The 23,423-nt window shown below is 42.7% G+C and overlaps 1 protein-coding gene across 5 annotated transcripts in view; it reads left to right on the forward strand.

Annotated features, from left to right (window-relative positions):
- The window catches only part of LOC105002686 (chromosome unknown open reading frame, human C10orf76), a 180,098-nt gene extending 157,645 nt beyond the window's left edge, over positions 1–22,453 (forward strand). For all 5 annotated transcript variants that reach the window (XM_010859467.1, XM_010859465.1, XM_010859466.1 and 2 more), the window contains 2 exons: positions 17,861–17,977; positions 20,150–22,453. In XM_010859467.1, coding sequence (XP_010857769.1) covers positions 17,861–17,977; positions 20,150–20,242 — 210 coding nt within the window. In that variant the 3' untranslated portion in view covers positions 20,243–22,453. The remainder of the gene's footprint in view (positions 1–17,860; positions 17,978–20,149) is intronic.
- Positions 22,454–23,423: the final 970 nt, after the last annotated feature.

Here is a 23,423-nt window from a genome sequence, read left to right on the forward strand (position 1 = left end):
TGGAAAGTTGTACTTTTCTAAGAATTTGTCCATTTCTTCCACGTTGTCCATTTTATTGGCATATAATTGTTGATAGTAGTCTCTTATGATCCTTTGTATTTCTGTGTTGTCTCTCAGTTTTATAAAAAAGGCAAAAGTAGAACCTTCATTAAGTATCCTTGGTAAAGGTGGGACTCTAGTCTCTGAGCTTGGCAAATGATTGTTTGTCAAAAAAGTAACAGTGAAAGTCGCTCAATCGTGTCCGACTCTTTGTGACACCATGGACTATAGCCTTCCAGGCTTCTCTGTCTGTGGAATTCTCTAGGCCAGAATACTGAAGTGGGTAGCTGTTCCCTTCTCCAGGGAATCTTCCCAACCCAGGGATCGAACCCAGGTCTCCCAATCCCTCCCAGGCAGATTGTTTATGACTGACTCACCAGGGAAGCCCTGGTACACCCAATTAAAAGTGACAGTACACCCAATTTAAAAAATTTCATGTGACTACTGCCCAGCTGAAAATGATTGCAAACACTGTTGATTGCTACGCAGAGTCCATTTAGTTTGTCAGGGAGGATTGCCGTGGTGGAGAGGTGGCGAGAAGTAGCACAATGAGGGGAATCTTTGGAAAATACTAGGAACTGCTAGCTTATGGATACTGATATATCAGTCTGAATCATGCTTGCCCCAACCAAAAATGGAATGGCAAGACCAAAAAAGACTTAAGTTTACTGCTATAACCATGTTTGTTTGTTTTTTTTGCCTCAACATGAGTTCCTGGACTTTTAATTTAACTTTATTGAGATGTAATTAACATATAAGATACATCTATGTAATCATCACCATCACAAGATACAGAACATTTTATTTCCATAATCCATTAAAATCTTTGCTACAATTAGTCTTATCTGCAAATTTGGGCCCTGATTAGGTAACCACTGATTAGTTATTAGGAGACTCTGATGCTGGGAGGGATTGAGGGCAGGAGGAGAAGGGGATGACAGAGCATGAGATGGCTGGATGGCATCACTGACTCGATGGACTTGAGCCTGAGTGAACTCCGGAAGTTGGTGATGGACAGGGAGGCTTGGCGTGCTGCGATTCGTGGGGTCGCAAAGAGTCGGACACAACTGAGCAACTGAACTGAACTGAACCAAATTAGGTAACCACTGATTTAACTTCTATCACTATAGATTATATTTGTCTTTTATGAATTTCACATAAACTCTCTTGTGTCTAAGATTGATCCATATTGTGACACTTCTAGCTATTTACCCAAGAGAAATGAAAATATATATCCACCCAAAGACTTGTATACAAATATTCATACTGCTATTATTCATGATAACTCAAAACTGGTATCTGTTGTTTAGTTGCTAAGTCGTGTCCAACTCTTTTGTAACCCCATGGACTGTAGCTCGGCAGACTCCTCTGTCTATGGGATTTCCCCGGCAAGAATACTGTCCATGGGATTTCCCAGGCAAGAATACTGGAGTGGGTTGCCATGTCTTTCTCCAGAGGGTCTTCCTGACCCAAGGATTGAACCCATGTCTCCTGCCTTGGCAGGCGGATTCTTTACTACTGAGCCACAATTAGTAAAACTAGAAACAACCAAAATGTCCCATCAGCAACTAAATATGTAAACAAAACGTGATGCATCCATACAATGGAATATTATTGTACAGCCATAAAAAGGAATGAAGTACTGATACCTGATACAACATGGGTGATTCCTGAAAACATATGCTAAATGAAGGAAGCCAGTCACAGAGACCATATATTGTGTGATTCCATTTATTTTAATGACCAGAATAAGCAAATCTATAGAGACAGAAAATAGGTTAGTGGTTACCTACAGCTGAGTTGGGAGTAAGTTGGGGAATGACTGTTAATTGTTATAAAGTTTCTTTTGGGGTTGGTGAAAATATTCTAAACTTAGATCATGGTGATAATTGTCAACTATGTGAATATACTAAAAACATTGAATTACACACTTAAAATGATTGAATTTTATGGTATATAAATTATATCTCAATAAAGATGTTTTTCAAAAGAAAGAAACTGTCAAAGTGTTTTCAAAAGTGGTTATACCATTTTTAATTCCAACCATCAATGACTAAGTTGTAGCTACTCCATATCTTTGTCACACTTGGAATTGTCTTTTTAATTTTAGCCATTCTAGTGCATATAAAGTGCTTTAGTAATACTGCATACGTTACAGTTCTAAAAATTACTGTTAATTTATTTTGCATGATGACAAGTGTTGACCAGCTGATCATTTGCCTGTTTTTAAATTTGATTATTCATGAGTTTCTGTATATTCTAGATGCAGGTCCTTTTCATATATATTGTGAATATTTTCTCCTATTTTCAGTGGCTTGTCTTTGCAAGTTATTAATGTGATTTTCAAAGTCCAGACATTTTAATGGAAACCAATTTTAAATTAATACCATGAACATGAAGTTATTAATTTTTAAAACAATTTTTGCCCTTGTGTTTTATTTAGTAAATCTTTGCTTCCTCCTAGTTGTGGAAATTTTCACCTGTATTTTCTTCTGGAAGTTTTATGGTCCTGGCTTTTACATTTAGTTCTATGCTCTGTATCAAGTTAATTTTTTTAATGGAATTATTGTTTCTTTTTTTTTAATTTATTTGTTTACTTTTGGCTGCCCTGGATCTTCATTGGTGTGTACAGACTTTCTCTAGTTGTGGCGAGCAGGGGCTAGTCTCTTAATTGCAGCACGTGGGCTTTTCATCATGCTGGCTTTTCTTGCTGTAGAGTATAGGCTCTGAAATGAGGGTTTAGATGGTTGTGGCGCACAGGCTTGGGCTTAGTTGCCCAGAGGCACGTGGAATGTTTCTACACCAAGGATCGAACCCATGTCCCCTGTACTGGCAGGCAGATTCTCAACCACTTAACCACCAAGGAAGTTCAAGTTAATTTTTTGTAAGGTGTTTGGTAATGGTAAACGTTCGTCCAGTTCCCATCCTGCAGTATCCTGTTGTTCCATTGTCATCTGTTGAAAAGACTATTTCTTTCCTCTATTGAAATCTTTGGCACATTTGTAAAAAATCAATTGACCATATATACGTGGGTCTATTTCTGAAATATTAGTTCTGTTCCATTGGTCTCATATATGTCAAAATTTATGCCCTACACTGTCTTGATTATTATAGGTCTGTCATAAATCATGAAATCAAGTAATGTAAGTCCTCTAATTTTGCTCTTTTTAAAAATTGTTTTGAATATTCTATGTCTTTTGCATTTCTGTTCAAAGTATAAAATCAGCTTGTCTTTTCTATAAATAAAACCTGCTAAGATTTTGATTGGAATTGCATTAACTCTGTAGATCAACTTGGGGGAGAATTGATACTTTAATAATATTGTTTTCAAATCCACGACCATGGTATACCTCTCCATTTATTTAGATCTTTAAAATTTTCTCATCAATATTTTGTAGTTTTTAGCATACTGTTTGGAGAAGGCAATGGCAGCCCACTCCAGTACTCTTGCCTGGAAAATCCCATGGACAGAGGAGCCTGGTGGGCTGCAGTCCATGGGGTTGCTAGAGTCGGACGCGACTGAGTGACTTCATTTTCACTTTTCACTTTCATGCATTGGAGAAGGAAATGGCAACCCACTCCAGTGTTCTTGCCTGGAGAATCCCAAGGACAGTGGAGCCTGGTGGGCTGCCGTCTGTGGGGTCGCACAGAGTCGGACACGACTGAAGCGACTTAGCAGCAGCAGCATACTGTTTTGTATGTATTTTTTTCAATAATTTTTTATGTTATCTAAATGGTATTTGTATTCCTTTCCATTACAGTTTATTATAGGATATTGAATATAATTCCCTGTTGTATACAACAGGATCTTGTTGTTTATCCATTCTGTATATAGTATCAATAGTCTGCATCTGCTAATCTCAAACTCCCAATCCAACCTGTCCCCCACACACAGAATCACAAGTCTGTTCTCTATGTTTTTTATTCTGTTTCTGTCATACATAAGGTCATTTGTGTCATATTTTAGATTCCATAGATAAGTGTATCATGTGGTATTTGTCTTTTTTTTTCTAAGTTGTTTCAAACTAGTTTATTTAGGGGTTCCATTTTCGCACCTCAAGAGATTTTATGGATTTCTCATGCTGCTTCACTCGTTAGTTCATCTAGTTCTGAAGGGTTACTCAGTGTCATCTTGACAAGTCAACCATCTTCGTAACAAGATTTGTTGACAAATCCTGGATTTTCTGCTAGAGTTTCATTAATTTCAGTTACTTCTGATAAACACAGTAGAGTTCACTAGCAGCTATACTTTACAGTGCACCAAACATAATTTAGGGCTTCCCTGATAGTTCAGTTGGTAAAGAATCTGCCTGCAATGCAGGAGACCCCGTTTCGATTTCTGTGTTGGGAAGATCAGCTGAAGAAAGGATAGGCTACCCACTCCAGTATTCTTCAGCTTCCCTTGTGGCTCAGCTGGTAAAGAATTCTCCTGCAAAAAAAAAATAAAAAAATTAAAATTAAAAATTAAAAAAAAAAAAAAGAATTCTCCTGCAATGCGGGAGACCTGGGTTCAGTCTCTGGGTTGGAGAAGGGAAAGGCTACGCACTCTGGTATTCTGGCCTCGAGAATTCATGGACCGTATAGTCCATGGGGTCGCAAAGAGTCGGACACGACTGAGTGAGTTTCACTTTCAAACATAATTTACAGTGCACCAAATTCCTTGTTTGTTCAATTTTGTCCCAACTTCTGACAGACTACAGCAAACAACATCTCCCAAATCTTCCTGTGCAAAATTGCTGATTGCCACTGTTCTAACACCATTTTCTGTTGTTACCCATTCATGTTTGTCTGTGACTTTGTGCACGGACAGCAGAGTGGGGCAAATGTTCAGTGCCCGGTAGGTGCCCGCCTGCAGCCCCCAGAGCCCCGGTAGGCAGGGCTCAGTGGGTGCAGAGGTGGTGCACAGGCTGTAGACCAAAACCTGCATGCTCCACACCACTCTCCTCTCTTTGTCTTTCTCATTTATTTTGCTTGGTATGATAATCTCTGGGTTCACCCATGTCGCTGCAAATGGCATTGTTTCATTCTTTTTAATAACTGGATAGTATTCCATTATATCTATCTACCATGTCTTATTTATCCACTTATCTGTCAGTGGACATTTAAGTTGCTTCCATGTCTTGACTATTGTGAATAGTGCTGCTATGAACACAGAGGTGCATGTGCCTTCTCTGATTATAGTTTTGTTCAGATATATGCCCAGGAGTGGGAATGTGGGATTACATGACAATTCTGTTTTCAGTTTTCTGAGGTACCACCATACTGCTTTCCATAATGTCTATACCAGTTTACATCCCCACCAACTGTGTATGAGGGTCCCCTTTTCTCCACACCTTCTCCAGCAGTCATTATTTATAGATGGCCATTCCGACCAGTGTGAGATGATACCTCATTGTACTTTCTTTTGTAGTTTTGATGTTGTTTATTTTTTGGCAGTGCCAGATCTTAGTTGCGCTGCGTGGAATCTTTGATCTTCATTGCTCTATGCAGGATCTTTAGTTACGGTGTACGAGATCTAGTTCCCTGATGGTGATCGAGCCTGGGTTCCCTTCTTTAGAAGCATGGAGTCTTAGCCACTGGATTACCAGGGAAATTCCCTCATTGTAGTTCTGATTTGCATTTCTCTGATAATTAGCAATGTTGAACATCTTTTCATGTGCCTCCTTTGGCTATCTGTATATCTTCCTTGGAGAAATGTCTGTTTAGGGCTTTTGCCCATATTTTGATTAGGTTGTTTGTTTTTTGATGTTGAGCTGTATGAGCTGTTTGTATATTTTGGAAATTAACCGCTTGATAGCTTCATGGTTTGCAAATATGTTTTCTCTTGTTCCATAGGTTGTCTTTTCATTTTGTTTCTGGTTTCCATTGCTGTGCAAAAGCTTTTAAGTTTAATTAGGTTCTATTTGTTTATTTTTGCTTTTATGAAATTTCACTCTTTGTTCCAGATAATATCCCTTGTTTGAAGTCTCCTTATCAGATTATTAATATAGCAATTCAATTTTGCTTTAATTAGTGTTGATACAACACATTTTTCACATCTTTATAATTTCAGCCTATCTGTGTCTTTATATTTTAGGTGGATTTCTTTTAGACAAAACCTGTAGCTGGACACTGATTTTCTACCCAGTCTGACAACCTCTGTCTTTTAATTGAAATGTTACATTTAATTTATTTATTAATATGGTTGTGTTAATATTTGCCATCTTGCCTTTTTTTCCCTTCTTTTTCTTCTGTTTGTTTTTTCCTTTTTCTGCTTTTGTTTGGATTAACTGAGTATTTTTATGATTCCATTTTATGTCCAATATTGACTTCTTATCTCTACCCCTTAGTTTTATTATTTTAGTCATTGCTCTAGGTTTTCAAACATGCATTTTTAACTTACTACAGTATACCTTCAAAATTTGTTATATGACTTCATGTAATGTGTAATACCCTTACAATAGTGTGTTTCCATTTGCCCCACTCCTGGTCTTTGTACTACTATTGTCAAACATTTTTCTTCTAGGTTTCTTTTAAATTTCACATTCCATTGTTATCACTTTTTGATTTGATGAGTCAATTATCTTTTTTCCTAGTTTTCAAATTTATGTGAAAATATTTTACACTTTATCCATGTATTTACCATTTCCAGAGTGTTTTATTCCTGTTGAAAGATCCAGATAATGTAACTTTCCATCTACCAGAGAGCTTTTGTTAACATCTCTTCTAATTGTAGGACTGTTAACAACACATTCTCTCAGATTGTTTGAAAAGGTCTTTATTTCACTCATTTCAGAAAGATGTTTTTGCTGGATATAGAATTCTAGGCTAACTTTTTTTTTTCTTCTGGCACAGATATCATTCCATTGTTTTCTGGCTTGTATAGTTTCTGACAAGTGTGAATTTTTATCTTTGCTCCTTTGTACATGTTTTTCCCCTGTCGAGCTGTGTTTAATATTCTTTCTTTAACATTGGTTTCAGCAATTTTATTGTGATGTGCTTATACCTTCCATTTTGTTCCTTATAATGTTCATGGTTGTCTTTAAGCACTTGAATATATTTATAATAGCTCTTTAAATGTCCTTGCTAATTTCATCATCTCTTTCATTTCTGGGTCTGTTTCTGTTCACTGATGTTTCTCTGGGTTATGAGCTACATTTTCTTGCTTCTTGACATGTCTGATAATTTTTTACTGGATATTGGGTATTGTGAATGTTATATAGTTGAATGCTGGATTTTGTTGTCTTTCTTTATTAAATAGTGTCAGACTTCATTGAGGAAGGTAAGGAAATTATTTGTGGAGCAGCAGTTTCCTTTCTGTAACGTTGTACAGGGAGGCAGTGACCATAACCATCCCAAAGAAAAGGAAATGCAGGAAGGCAAAGTGGTTATTTGAGGAGGCTTTACAAATAGCTGAGGAAAGAAGAGAAGCAAAAGGCAGGGGAGAATGGGAAAGATATACCCAACTGAATCCAGAGTTCCAAGAATAGCAAGGAGAGATAAGAAGGCCTTATTAAATGAACAGTGCAAAGAAATAGAGGAAAACAATAGAATGGGTAAGACTAGAGATCTCTTCAAGAAAATTGGAGAGGGACTTCCCTGGTGGTCCAGGGCTAGGATTCCGAGCTCCCAATGCAGGGGACCCTGGTATGATCCCTGGTCAGGGAATTAGATCCCACATGTACAGCCAAATAAATATTTTTTTTTTTAAAGATGAAAATTGGAGATATCGAGGGAACATTTCATGCAAGGATGGGCATGATAAAGGAAATGGTAAGGATCTAACAGAAGCAGAAGAGATTAAGAACTTCTTTGTATAAGAATTATACAAAAAGGTTTTAATGACCCAGATAATCACTCACCAAGAACCAGAGAAATCAAGTGGGCCTTAGGAAGCATTACTACAAACAAAGCCAGCAGAGATGACAGAATTCCAGCTGAACTATTTAAAATTCTAAAAGATGGTGCTGTTAAAGTGTTGCACTCAGTATGTCAGCAAATTTGGAAAACTCAGCCATGGCCATAGAACTGGAAAAGGTCAGTTTTCATTCCGGTCCCAAAGAAAGGCAATGCCAAAGGATGTGTACACTACCATACAGTTGTGCTCATTTCACATGCTAGCAAGGTTATGCTCAAAATCCTTCAAGATAGACTTCAACAGTGTGTGAACTGAGAACTTCCAGATGTTACAAGCTGGGTTTTGAAGCAGCAGAGGAACCAGCATCAAATTGCCAACATTTGTTGAATCGTGGAGAACACAATGGAGTTCCAGAAAAACATCTATTTCTGCTTCACTGACTATACTTTGTGTGGATTACAACAAACTGTGAAAAATTCATAAAGAGATGGGAATACCAGACCACCTTACCTGCCTCCTGAGAAATCTGTTCACAGGTCAAGAAGCAACAGTTAGAACCTCACATGGAACAACTGACTGGTTCAAAATTGAGAAAGGAGTCCTACAAGGCTATATATTGTCACCCTGTTTATTTAACATCTGTGCAGAGTACATCATGCAAAATGCTGGTCTGGATGAATCACAAGCTGGAAGTAAGATTGCTGGGAGAAATATCAACAACCTCAGATATGCAGATGACACCACTCTAATGGCAGAAAGTGAAGAGGAACTAAAGAACCTCTTGATGAGGAAAGAGGAGAGTGAAAAAGCTGGCTTAAAATTCAACATTAAACAACCGAAGATTATCTGATCCTATCACTTCATGGAAAATAAAAGGGGAAAAAGTGGAAGCAGTGACAGACTTTATTTTCTTGATGGTGACTGCAGCCATGAAATTAGAAGACTTGCTCCTTGGAAGGAAAGCTCTGACATACCTTGGACAGCATATTAAAAAGCGGAGGTATCACTTTGCTAACAAAGGTTCATATAGTCAAAACTATGGTTTTTCCAGGAGTCATGTACAGATGTGAGAGTTGGACCATAAACCATAAAGAAGGCTGAACGCCAAAGAATTTATGCTTTTGAATTTTGGTCCTGGAGAAGACTCTTGAGGGTCTCTTGAACTGCAAGGAGATCAAACCAGTCAGTCCTAAAGGAAATCAACCCTGAATATTCGTGGGAAGAACTGTTGCTGAAGCTGAAGCTCAGTACTTTGGCCACCTGATGCGAAGAGCCAGCTCATTGGAAAAGACCCTGATGCTGGGAAAGATTGAAGGCAAAAGGAGAAGGGGGTGACAGAGGATGAGATGGTTAGATAGCATCACCATCTCAATGGACATGAATTAGAGCAAGCTCTGGGAGATAGTGGAGGACAGGAGGAGCCTGGTGTGCTGCAGTCCATGGAGTCACAGCATTGAATACAACTTAGCAACAGAACAACAATATCCTTTTGAAACTTCTTTTTTTTCATGTAGTGATCTTTCTCTTCCAGTGTTATTGAGCTATAACTGACATATACCACTATTTAAGTTTACCACAGTAGGTCTAGTTAACATCAGTCATCTCCTGTAGATGAAAAGGCAGCAGGAGGCTGGGGTGGTCCTTGTGATGAGAACTCAGGATTTACTGTCTCAGTAACTTCTAAATATACCATATGTGCTGTACGAAGTCATTTCAGTTGTGTCTGACTCTTTGTGACCCTATGGATGGTAGCCCACCAGGCTCCCCTGTTGATGGGATTCTCCTGGCAAGAATACTGGAGTAGGTTGCCGTGCCCTCCTCCAGGGGATCTTCCTGACCCAGGATCAAACCTGCATCTCTAGAGTCTCCTTCATTGGCAGGCAGGCTCTTTACCACTAGTGCCACCTGGGAAGCCCAAATATACTAAGGAGCAGTGTTAACTGTAGTCATCATATAGTATGTTACACCCCCAGTACTTATTTATCTTATAATTGGAAATTTGTACCTTTTGACCACCATGTATGAAACTCCTTATCTTTATTAAGATAGGTTTAGAGTGACTTTTAATTCTGTGTGTGTATCTGTGTGTGTGCGTGTTGATCGCTCAGTCGTGTCTGACTCTATGCAACCCCATGGACTCCTCTGTCCATGGGATTTCCCAGGCAAGAGTACTGGAGTGTGTTGCCATTCTCTTCTCCAGGGGATCTTCCAGGGATCGAACCCTGAGTGTCCTACATTGCAGGCAGACTCTTTATCATCTGAGCCACCAGGGAAGCCCCCAAGTTTAGTTCTGCTGTTAAGGTGTTAGTGTTCTGGTGCCTCCTTTGAATGCCCTACACATTCAACAGGTACTTTTCATTCTGGTTGGTCAAAATTCATACACCTCCCAATCCTGTGTGAGCTCTGGGAATTGTTCATCTTACAGATCCTCAGTCATTTTTCTGTGGAAACTGGTTGAATTTTCCACTAAAAGTGTGATTCTTAGTGTTCAGCAACAGATTCAGTGGGAACCGTACATAAATTTCTAAAACCTTTTTCTTTGCTGAACTCCTTCCTTTCCAGTAACCTGCCTCACAAATGCCAGCCCGCTTTGCCTTTCCAAACTTTAGTGTATCTCCTTAGCCCAGCAAGATTTTCATGCTCACCTTATATTTTCTTTCTCTCAGGATTCCTGTCCTGCACTGCATTTTATACAATGTATAAAAAGAATTATTTCTTCTGTAGCTTTCAGTTATTCCATTATAAATCAAAGTGGAAGTCCTCAGCTACTTCAAAATATTGGAGTATACCCTGAGTTAACCTACCCAGCTAAATTTTTAAAATTTCATTTACTTTTCAGAGAACTGCCACTTGAATTAACTATTCATATGCATTGTCCATTTTACTTCATTTTCTTTCTTCCTTCCTTCCTCTTTTTTTTCCATTACGAGAGAAGAGTCTTGAATGGATTTTGGAAATAGGATGTTATAGTGCGCATTTTCATATATTTTTAAAGATAATACACTAAAAGGTCTCTCTTCCCTTTCCCCATATTTTCCTTCTATTCTTGGGCCCAGGTCCAGCCTTTATATTGATCATTTACAAAGGTTCTATCCTCAAATCTCTCAGAACAGCAAGAATTGAAACATGAGAGCTCTTGGATGGCTGATATTTTGTCTGATAGTTAACTATCTGCTTGGAGACCATGAATCTTTTAGGCTATGTCCATCTCAACATGAATCAAACATTGTCCTGAATAAGAGGTTAAGTAGATGACATCTGAAGGAAGCTAACAGTTTTCTCTGGGTACTTGTTAGCCTTGGAGTTCATGGATCTAATTGTTTCTTCTCCTTGTCTTCTGAGATGCAAACCTGTTACTTATGCAAATAAGTGCTAAATATAGTTCAGCACGACTTTGAACCTGGCTATTCAAAGATCACTTTGTGTGTCTGCTTAGATTATTTTGGACAGTTATCTAATGAGTACTCTGCACAGTTTAGCTGGATTGTGCAGTTGAAATTTGTTGCTAAATTGAACGCACCTCAAAGGGGCATCTCAGAATGGATCAAACCTGATTTCCAAAAAAGTTGAAACTATGGATTATGTGGAGAGTAAAGTGAAATCCTTTCCCACCCTTTCAACCTTTTGCTCATCTTTTGTGCAGGATTTATTTTTTTCAGCATCTAGGCAGAGCCTACCCTTCAAATAATAGACCCTGAAAGCCTAAGCTGTCAGGGCCAGAGTCACAGACCTGTCAACTAATGGCCCTCCTGAGCTGCTATCCCAGGGGCCCTGCCACACTGATGAGAATTTTGCAGTCTGAATTAGCTGAGTAGGATTACATGGTAGGCAAAAGAGAAGAGACTTTGGATTTCTTAATTTTCCCTATCTTAAAAGGTATGCTGTTTCAATCAGACTGCCCATTCATTGATCAGTTAGTCAGCTGACTCCAAACCACTTATAGTTCTATTGGCTCAACTGTTTCTGTGCCTGTGTATGTAAGTGTGCCCTTCAGTCGTGGTTTAGCTTGATTCCTTATTGCTTGTTAGCTCCTTAAAGGTAGGACTTGGGCTTTAGAAGCATGTCAGAGCACTGTGAACAGTGCGCTGGCAGGGTGCACTGTCCAATTCTAATCTTATCACATCACTTTCTCTTTTTGCCAGGCTTTATGGCTAATAGGATCTCAGTTCCCTGACCAGGGATTGAATCCAGGCCACGGCAATGAAAGCTGAATCCTAACCACTAGACCTCCAGGGAATTCCCGTATGTTGTGACCTTGATGAGAGACCTGAGTGTTACTAAATTAGTCCACAAGCATGTTGAGTGTTTACTGTTCCTCAAGACTATATTAGGGATTGTGGGAAATCTGTAATGTTGCACTGGGTCCCTTCCTTAAGGGTGCTAAGAATCCAGCTATGATGCAGTTTCAGTGAGGAAATCAGTAGTAATAATCCTTTCCTGCTTTACAGAAGAAATGGGACTGAAAAGTCATATTCTCCAACCAGTGAAATTAAACATCTGAAGTAGAGCAAATGGCCAGAGTCCAGTGGAGAGATGGATGGAGATTATTATGAAAATCCTCTAAAAAGCCTTTATTTTCTTTCCTTCTTTTACCTACTTTATCTCTCTCAAACTATCCAGAGATTAATTTTTCAATGATTAGGGGTTCAGCAGAGTTAAAGCAGGACTGCATGAAAATGAAAACAGAGTGGTTACAGTCTTTTTGGAAGAATGGAAAATTGGTCTTAAAGTAGGATCATTCATTGTAGAGGGATTCACTGTATCCTTTTAACACCCCACCCCAAGCCTGGAAACCGTCTGGTGGCTGCAGCCAAAAAAGCCCAATTAAACCCTAAAGATCAGGAATTCCCTGGCAGTCTAGGGGTTAGGAGTTTGTACTCTCACTGCCAAGAGCCTGGGTTCAGTCCCTGGTTGGGGAACTAAGATCCCACAAGCCGTGCAGTGCAGCAAACAATAAATAAAATAATAATAAACATTGAAGACCTTTGAATTTTAAACTTCTAAATGAGCATTGAGTAATTAGAATAGCAACCAAAGCCAGACTTTGCTAATAATGAATTTGGGGTAGTCTGTAAAGTTTTGTTGGTGGTTTACATTATCAATAGGGTCTTCAGCCGCTGAGCAGGGTCTTCAGCTGCTGTGAGTGCAAACTGACAAGATGTGGAGCCCTGAGGACATGGCAGTCATTAAAGCTCAGACATCAAACCAGGCCTTCACCAGGTTACATTCCCAGCTCTGCACGTGTCAGGCTTCCCACTTCTTGGAGTTTGAGATCCTTGAATCTTTATTCTGTGAAAGATCAGTTAGCCTGTAAACTCAACAACGTACCTCAGGCTAGACTAGCTTGCTAGTGCAGGAGGAGCACTGCATAGGGAGTCAGGAAACTTTGCTGTGTAATCCCAGCTTTGTGTCTTGGGGCAGTGTACAGCCTTTCAAGACGTGTCTTTCTTCATCTGTGACATGAGGGCCATGTACTTGGTAGTTGGGTGATTTCAAAGGTTCCTTCCAGAACTATAATTTTTATGATTTTCTCTCAATGGTAACAGTTTGGTAGAACGAGTTGTGGTTGCCTTTCATGTCACAATCCTCAGGTATTCATGCTATTTCCAGATGCTCCTGCCCACCATTTAACCACCTGATTTGTCTTAGTTTGAATATATCAGATACTTTCTTTTTCCAGTGTTCTTGTTTCCATCTCAGTAGCCTTCATTCATTTAGCACCCTTGCTAGATACTATCACTTAAATATTTTAATTTATTTATTTATTATTTATTTAGTTTATTTATATATTTATATATAAATATATTTATATATTATATATTTATTATTTAGTTTGTTTATTTATTATATATAATTAATTATATATTATTGTTTATTTATATATTATCACTTATCTTCATAGTATTGTAAGAAAATATTATAATGGTAACTATTTTACAGACAAAGAAACTAAAGCTCAGACAGGTCAAGGTTATATAACTAGTAAATTAAGGTGTCAAGATTTGAACCCAGACTTTCCTGATTCCGCAGCCTCTTTCTGTTACACCCCACTGCAGTCTTGATAGGTTCCGTGTTTGTTTCCTATTCTATAAGACTTCTCAGTAGGTTTCTCTACTGGTATCTTGTGGTTTCATCCTCATTTGGCAGCCTGGTCTCTAAGGAAGGCCATACATGTTGCCCTGGCTGGAGTGGGCTGGTGTCAGACCTGTATACTTTCCCCAAATGGGTTATATACTTTAAATGTCATTTCAAATTGAGAAGAAGGTAATGAACACAAATTTGCTGTCAGGTCACATCCTATTACTTAGTTGTCCCTTCATTCTCATTCTCCCAGGAATTCAGTCCAGCAGAGATTTGGACTGAATCTCTGGACTGTCTTCAGAGCCCAGGAAGTACCTACTCCTAATTCAAACTGTCCCATCAGAGACCAGGCAGGTTTTCAGGCACAAGGTAAAGCCCTCTAACATCAGGACTAGATAGCCATTGCCAGGAACTTTTCTAGCTTGGCAGTCCTCCTTTGCTGCTATCTTCAGGCAAGACTTATTTCCCATTTCAAAGGTCTTGCTAAAAAATAAAAAGGTGGGGCACAGGGTACTGAATAGTCTTTTGGGAATGCCTATTATGTGTGCTAGAGGAAGAGGGTGTTTGTATGTGTGTGTGTGCCTGAAACCTCATCAACAATTTTGAACTACATTTTTGCTCTGGGATCTTTTTGCTCCCTGATGTGGCGAAGAGCCTCCCAACCTGTATCATGCAAGGCCAGGCCTCTGTTCAACTTGTCTTTAGTATAACCTGTATCTGCCTAAACTACTAAGATTACTAAAGTTGGCGGTGGATACTGGGCATTCTCTGACTTCTGGTTGATGCATTGTCAGTTACACTCAGGACATGGCGTCATGCCTGCTTTTCTATTGTATAGAGAATACTTTTCACCAGTATGTCCCATAAGCTAATGGAGATGTGTAAGGTTCCAGCTCCTTATTTATGGTTAGAACTACCTGGGGATAAGCAGAACTACTCAATGGCCTGTTGTCACCAGAGGAGGCTTTCATCATAAAATTAGTAACCTTTTATTGCTTGTTATTAATGTGCCAGGCATTGGACAATCTTATCTCATTTCATCCTCACATCAGCTCTATGAGGAAGATAGTGTTATCCTTTTACAAATAAGAAAAAGAGATTCAGAGATTAAGTAGTATGTAAAGTTTACAGAGCTACCTGTGGTTGATCTGCGAGTAAAATTCAGGTCTTCCTAACCTCAAAGCCTATGTCTCCTCTGGAGACCTCAAGGAAGGAGTTTAGGTCCTCTCCCTCACTAATTTATTCTTCCCTCACCTGAGGCAGAGTGTTTCAAGATATCTAATGAGATCTTTGAAACTGAGGTCATTTGTGCCTTCCACTTAAATCCAGAAGATGTTCCTTCATGGTGAAGAGTCATTTATGCACGTAAGATCTTTGGGACAGTTTGAAATAGAAGTAGGTACTTCCGGGGCTCTGCAGCAAGTCCAGGAACTATCCAGGTTGCTGTATAGCCATTGGGATGATAATGTTTCCATCAGTTGTATGTTACTTTCAGGAAGTCAGAACTTTTATTCCCATGTCGTGTTTGGAAGGTGAGTTCAACTTTCACCTTTCAGAGAGAACCCCTCTTGAAGTTCCACCTCAGAGAGGTTAGGTGATTGTCTGAGTTTCCACAGTAAGAGTGAAACTCCCCAATTCAGTTTTCTATCAGACCTTTTTGCCAGGACCCAGGTTCCCATGGACTAAGCATCACAGGTGGGGGAATAAGGACTCCTTAGAGAGCATGTGGCTGATAGGTGATTTACTGCCTTTAGAGCTACGTTGAACTAAGGTGGTGGTCAAGGTTCTAGGAAGCCCACAAGCCCAACAACTGGTGAACAAAGGTGGCTCTGTTAGGGTATAGACTGTACCTGATGGATTAGGGAGAAATGTCCATCTGGGAAGGGCCTTTGAAGTTGCCAGGAAGCCAGAAATTGATGTTGAGACAGCAAATTATGAGAAAGCCTAAGGCCTTTAGGCACAAGGGCTCTGGGAAATTGTCCTCTGTGTAACTACCACCTTCACCACATCTCAGGCCAGTGTTGAGGTTGAGGCCCAAATGGGACATGTTCCTAAAGTCTTGCCAAGGGAACCGACAAACAAAAGCGAAGAAACCAGGGTCTGTGGGACATAGTTTGGCGAAGTGACCTTGAAGACTGTGATGTCTGGAGGAAAAGAGCCTGAATCTGGACCAGAACTTTGACCTGATTGTCCTTCCCAAACTCAGGAACACAAGCCTGTGTTCTCCATCCCTACCCTCTCCTCAGGAATTCTTGGCAGGCAGATATATTTGCCACCAGGTGCACTCTGCCCTGAAATAAGACTGAATTGGTGGAGGGAACAGCCCAGAGGCACCTTTGTACCCCTCAGGAATGCATTCTCAACCCCTCTGATCAGTCCTGACTCTAGCTTACTCCCTTCAGCCCTGCCTTCTGTTAAAGCTCAGCCTCCCTTATCATACTCATTCCTTGCAAGACTCCCGGCTGAGCTGGGAGCTCTCCATGACATCACTACACTTCCCTCTCAGGTCAGACCGAATTGCAGAATAGCTATTGGCCAGATTGTCAGAGTGAAAATTTAGTCACTCTCCTGGTCTCTCCTTTCTACCCAGCTCACTTCGTTTAAGTTAATGGAGAAGATCTACATCTTCTGATGTAACTAATCATTGTATAACCCAAATATGATTATCTTCAAGCTGGCAAGGTAGTATTACACTCTCTAAATACTAGTCTGATCTTGCTAATAATGGGCATGATATATCCAAAATAGTTTTTGTTACAGGGAGTAGCAGGAGCCTGGGCTCGGTCACGATGTAACTAACTGTCCTTGCCTTTGATTCGTGGTCTAATAAGCCAGACTCACATCAGAACTGGCTTTGGTAATCCTTTCCTTCTGGAACCACAGAGATCCAAGGTTCCTGGAGTTAGCGGAAGTCTGAGTCCACCACAGAGACATAGTAGGGGGGGACCCCTCCTCAGAACAGAAGAGGATGAGATAAACTGTAGCTTAGCCTAGAAATGTCTCCTACACTCCAAGGCTTGGATGCTCAAAAGTTCCATCCAGGCAATGGATAAGAAGACTGAGTTGGCATTGAGAGATGAAAACAAGTGGCAGATGGTGCTGAGGAACATCCCGGGACTAAAGAAATGTGGTTCCCAGAAAGGGAAGAGGAGAGATATTGGCAAAGTCTTACTCAGCAACTGTGACAGCCTGGCCAGAGAAAGCTGCACGATACAGCTGAGAATGCATCTGTGGTATCAGGGATACTGAGGGGCTCAGACACTCACTGTTCTGTCACCTCTTCTCATCTCCTTTACCATACCCACAGTAAATAGCCCTGAAAACCAGGCTGGACCGGTCAGGAAAGGCAGGGGATGGAAGAAATTAGAAAGTGGTCCCAGCTACTGTATAGCATAGGGAACTCTACTTAGTATCTTATAATATCCTATAATGCAAGAGAATGTAAAAAATAAAATACACACACACACACACACACACACACACATATATATATATATATGTATGTATGTATTTTGGCCATGCCACATGGCTTTTAGGATCTTAATTCCTCACCAGGGATTGAACCCATGCCCTCAACAGTGAAAGCGTAGAGTTCTAAACACTGGACCACTGGGAAATTCCCTATATATTTTATGTATATGTATAACTGATTCACTGTGCTGTATACCTGAAAGTAACACACCACTGTAAATCAGCTATATTTCAATACAAAATTTTTTTTAAAGTCTCAGAAACCTGAGGAATTGCCATGGCCAGGCTTTTTTCAGTAACAAGTAGTGACAGAGTCTCTTGGGTGTATTGTCCCAGACTGAATCCAGCCCAGTAGAGCAGCAGGAAAGGTGTGGGGGCCAAGTGACCTAGGGTTTGTGTGGCCTAAGCCCTGCTGGTTCTTGACTTCCCCAGGTGCTAGAGGTAGTGCGAGCCAACTATGACACACTCACACTGAAGCTGCAGGATGGCCTGGACCAGTACGAGCGCTACTCGGAGCAGCACAAGGAAGCCGCCTTCTTCAAAGAGCTGGTGAGTGAGCCTTGCCTCTGTCTCTGCCTATGTCTGTGGAGGGCCCTTCCCCGCCCCTGGGTTCTACTGTGCAGGTGGGTACAGGCTGATGAAATAAGATTGGAGGGGCCTAATTGGATTGGGTTTGCCACTTCTGTTCCACAACAGTCCAGGAAGGACCAGGTGGTGAGAGATGAAGATAATCACTGGGGTACTGGTGCCAGGCTGGGAAGGGTGAAAAGCCTGAGGCAGCAGTGCCCACCCCTCCTCTGCAGCCATGGAGATAGCCCTGTGCAGCTTAAGCTAGGCCTGAAGTTTGATGTGCATTCCCAGTGGCAGCTCTGGCTCATTGCCCCCCTTATCCTGCCTGTCCTCAGAGCAACTAATGAGAGTAATTGATTCTTCTCCTCCTTATGTAACCACTTTCCTAAATACCTAACTGGGTCCTGGTCTGAGTGCCCTTCCAATCTAGTTCTCCAGTCTTCACTCCCTACCTGCATTCCCACTCTCTAGTCACTCAGCTTCCTGCAGCTCCTCCCTTGGCCATCTGAAGCCAGTGAACCCTTGTTCCGTCTCCTCCACCTCCTGGTTGACATCTCCACAGAACTGGACTACCCTGTTAGTGGTCCCTTTCCTGCCCTGCACTTAGAAGTTGCCCTCAGGAAAAGCCCAGTCACTCTGTATACTCTGGTCTGGGGCCTGAGACCTGGACACACAGGCCTCTGTACCCACTTCCCATGTCCTCAGACCTCCCACTGCCAGGGCAGAATTTGCATCAGCCCAGCTTTTTACTTAACCTATGCCTAGTCTGTAATGAAGGTGCTAGACTTTAGGTCATATGTCTTGTGCTAAACCCAGCCCAACTCTGACCCCAACATGCCATTCCTGGGATTTTGGCCTTCTCCAGGGTGAGGCATATATACTCTGAGCTGAGATAGTGGGGAGCAGGTAAGCCACTAATGTAAGGAGATAGCAGAATACAGTACTTTTATGGAGTGGTCGGCAAGTCTTCAAGTTGATCTAGGGGTCAGGTCTTAAGAGATTAAGTTACTGGGAGAGGAAGAGGACTGAGGAGGAGAAACATCAAAAGCTGTCTTGAGGCTTTGGGGCACTAGTCTGTGCCTTACTTATGTCTCCACATAGCTGTACCACTGGCATAGGGGAGCTCAGAGAGTCTGGTTAGGTTTGGAGCTAATGAACTTGGGCTGCCTGCTGTTTGCCATACTGGCCTTTCCTCTGCTTCCTGCCTGATGACTTCATTATGTTTCCCATAGCACAGCAGAGATGGAAGAAAAGCTGCCTGGGCTTTGGGGCCTAAGACAGATACATGTTCTTTGTCTCCTTCCACCCCTGCTTTGTCTCTAGGCCAATGTTCACATCTATTTCCAATGAATGAATCCATCTGCTGATTACTCTTAGAACCCACTCAGATCAGGGAGTTCGGCCTTCCGACTCCTTTCCCCTGCTGACACAGACAGGACTTCCTGAAAGGTTCTCAGTCTCTGGGTAGAAAGCCGTCAGTAGAGAGAACGTGGTGAGAATACAAGCAGACTTTCCTCTAAAGTGGGCAGGCATCTTTGGGGTATGGAGAGTGCTGGCCTAGGAGCTAAGAAACCTAGGTCCTGCTCCCACAGCTGGGACTTGCTGGCTATGTGACCTGTTCCTGGCTGTTGGCCTCTTTGAGTTGTACTCCTGCCATCCGTGCCAGACAAGGGCTGCATCTCCAAAGTCCTTTTCCAACCAGAAAAGTAGATATATACAGAAGGAGGTTGAGGAGATGTGAAAAACGCCCACAGAGAGGGAGCTCCAGAGCAGGAGTTCTCTGGCCTCAGTTTCTCCTCCTCCATTAGACCACTGACTGGACCAGTCCCCCTCAGCCTGGCCAAGGCAAGGCCAGAGGCCTGACCTCGGCACTCCTTCGCTGTCTCTGCTTGTCTCTGCCTCATCAGGTTGTGCTCTTCTCACATCCACTCGAATTCTTTCTCTCAGCCTCTTTTTTCTTCCTGCCATCACAGAACTGTTCGCTCATTTACCTGCAGGGATGATAGATGCTAAGAGTTCATTTCCTGAGAGAGAAATTTCTAGCACTGCATCTTGGCCTTGTGCTTCAGGCACTGTCTCTACTGTTTGTAATGGACTTTTTCCTGTTTTTTCTCTGCCTGTGCCCTCCCATCTCCCCTCACCTTTTCCCAGGTTCGATCCATTAGCACCAACGTCCGGAGGAACCTGGCCTTCCACACACTCAGCCAGGAAGTCCTGCTCAAGGAATTCTCTACTATCTCCTGAAGCTGCCACGCATACCTGAGCAGCCACTGACTGCCCTTACCCACGAGGCTTCTGGGCTGGAGGGCGGGCCAGGGGCGAGGTCCTGTTCCCAAGGTTGGAGAAAAACACAGACACAAGTTCTATCAGTGGAGGCCGCGCTTCACTGGAGCTTGGACAGCAGGGGCCAGGATGGGCAAGCTAGGGATAATCTTATTTGGGGAAAGGATGGGTGGGCACAGGGAGACACCTCCAGAAATGTGGGGATTTCTGGGGTGGGCTTTCTGGATAACCCCTCATATTTCCAATTGAGATTACAAGTTATGGCTACTAACTAATTGTCAGGAGCTGTTGGGCAAGCCTCAGGGTGATGCCCATATCCATGGGGTCAGTGGCTCACCTAGGCTTCTGAAAACAGACTAACTCTCAGATGTAGGTGGAGCCAGTTCTGCTTCGTTTGAGCCCAGGGCTGAGCCAGCCCTGAAATCTGTGTCCCATGCCCCACCGGCACTTTGTCCAGTCATTAGGACCCTTAGCTCAGGCCTTGGGTGGGATAGTTATGGGGTACCTTCTTTCTATTTTCTGAATCCAGAGCTGACTCCTCTGCTGTCTGGCCACCACTTTCTGCATTTGATTCTTGGCACCAGGAATACCTGTGAGTGTTCCCCTGCCTTCCAGCCCATTGACTCTTCAGCACTACAGGGTCACAATCTTAGCTTTTCATTTTCAATCTGGTTTAAACTGTCTTTAGGGTATGTGTGTGAAATAAACATTGACAGGTTTTCTGAAGCCCTCAGGTGCCTACTTTGCTGGTTCCCTTTCCAGCAGTTTCCCCACCTCCTTAGCCACCCCCTCCTCTGGGAGCCTCTCTTGCCTCTACTGAGCTCCCCTCCACGTGTTCCACCCCCTCACCCGGCTGTTGTTTACATCCAGCCTGCCTGAGAATTTCCTCTGGGGAGGAATCTGTTCCTGCGGTGGTCTGGTGCCTGCAAGGGAGAGAGCTTGCCAGGGCCAGGCTCTGAAACAAGCCAGGTGAGCATCATGGAGAGGCCGACCTTTGAAAAGTTGGCCTGTGTTTCCTCCTCTGGACAGCCTCCATGGGACTACTGCTGTAGGCTTTCCCTGCCCCACAGCTGCCTTTGAAGTCGCTGCTCCTCTGAGACCCTCCCTTTCTAAAGCACTTTTTAAAGCCTTCAGGATGGTAGGGAGCAAGCAGCATAGGAAGAATCTGGAAGTAAATGCCAGAATCCAGCTGGGAGAGCAGGTCTGGGACCTCCCAGGCTACTCTTCCACTTCAGGTGTCTTTGGGATACTTGCCCTTCCTGGGAACCAGAGTTCCAGCTCCAACACTGAGCAAGTTCCAGAGAATCCACATTGTGCTGCCGTGAATAATTGTAGATTCTTAAGATATCAGGGGCTGGGTCATCTCTGATGACTAGATGGATAGTTCAGCCTGGGGCATTTTAGTGTTTTCCACATTGATGAACCTCAGAGGAGCAGGAGCTGGAAGCTGGTGGCAAATTGAAGTTATTAAAAATTTATTTGTATGGGACAGACTTTCTAGTGTCTTTTCTACTTCTCCTTAATCTCTGTTACTCAGAACTCCTTCCTCAATGACAGAGTTAAGGTAATCTCCCAGGTGCTGGTCTCACCTGGCTAGGGAACCCCTTATAGGCTCTGTTCCTCAGTCTCCTAGTCTTAGTGGAAGCCAATTCAGTTCAGAAGTTGTAGCCTTCCTTGCCTTTTGAGTGGAAGAAGGAAGAGAATCCCTCTACCTCCACATGTGGTGGTAAGGAGGCGAACCAGCGTATTTGGGCTGCTTCTCGATTCCTTTCAGGCTTCCCTGTGAAGTGAATAAAGGCAGGTCCAGGGCATGGGGCAATAAACAGAGCACTTCTTGCCCTCCATTTTAAGGACCCATCTCTTGGCCCATTTAAATATGCCTATGCTCAGAACGCCACATAAGAGTCCCATCTTTTCCTGGAATTTAACCCCCAAAGGAACTGCCCATGCCCTGTCCCTGCACCCATGTCTGTACCAGGTCTGTGGCAGACCCTCCAGAGCCAGGGGAAAGCCAGGAGTTGGGCATTGCTCCCAAAATAATCCTTCCTTCAGCTACTTGTCCCTTTCTCATGCCGGAACTCTCACCACAATTCCTGCTGGGTTAATTGAATCAAGTGCTTGGAAATTAATCCAATTGAAAAGATTAAATGTGCTGAGGTCACTTCAGCTGAAGCTTACCGTCTCAGCAGGTTACTCCTCTGGGGGAGCAATTGGGTAGGCAGGATTACCTGGGACACTGCCATCATACCATGAAGACACATCAGACATTGCCCCCCACCAATTCTCATGGCATTTGGGGGGTTCATGGGGTTGGAGCCCAGGAAGCATTGTCGGGAAGGTCAGACAAGTAGGCTTAGCCATTCAGTCGCCATTACTGGCATCTGGAGATAGCCCAGCCCTATGCGTGCCCCTTGCTTCAGAAAAGGAGCTAATCTAAGGGAAGGAGCCTCATAACAAGGACATTGCCCCCACCTTTGCCTGCATCGCCAGACCCCTTAATTATTTCCCAGATCCTCTGGAAATCAGAGGGAATCTAGGACAGGGCAGGTGATGGAATAGAGCAGGGCAGGAAAGTTGAAAGAGAAAAAAGGAACAAAAGAGCAAGAAAGTCTTGAGAAACTGACCTGGTTCAGTCTTTATTTTCTTTTTCTTCCCAGTTGGCTAGCAGAGGTCATTAGATCATGGCAGAAGGCACCCTGAGAGCAAATAGGGCCCAGAGACAGGGTTCTGCAGTGGGTGAGGGTAGGGGTCCTTATGAGAGAAAACTATAGTCCACTGGCCTGAGATGAGCCTGCCTTAAAGGCTGGCTGACCTTTACATTCCCATTCCCCCTTCAAGCGGGCTGGGCAGTGGTGGGGGCCACAGACACTCACACGCCAAGAACCATAGAGAAAATAGGGGCTGGCCAGTGCTGAGGGTAGGAGCAGGAGTGCTGAGAATCGGCCGGGGAATCCTCACAGTGGGGCCTTTCTGGCCCTCCTCCACCCCCAAGACCCGGGGGTTCAGGTTTAGGGGGTAGTGTTGCCAGAGAGCTGGTCTCCTTCCCCGCACTTCTCTGCTCACCCTTTCTTTCACCGGGTGCCTCCTCCGAGCTGCAAAGAGGAGGGGGCGGGGGTAGGGGGAACCAATCCCGGCAGCGCCA

The sequence above is a fragment of the Bison bison genome, unplaced genomic scaffold, assembly GCF_000754665.1.
Source record: "Bison bison bison isolate TAMUID 2011002044 unplaced genomic scaffold, Bison_UMD1.0 scf7180017864456, whole genome shotgun sequence".
Lineage (NCBI taxonomy): Eukaryota > Metazoa > Chordata > Mammalia > Artiodactyla > Bovidae > Bison > Bison bison.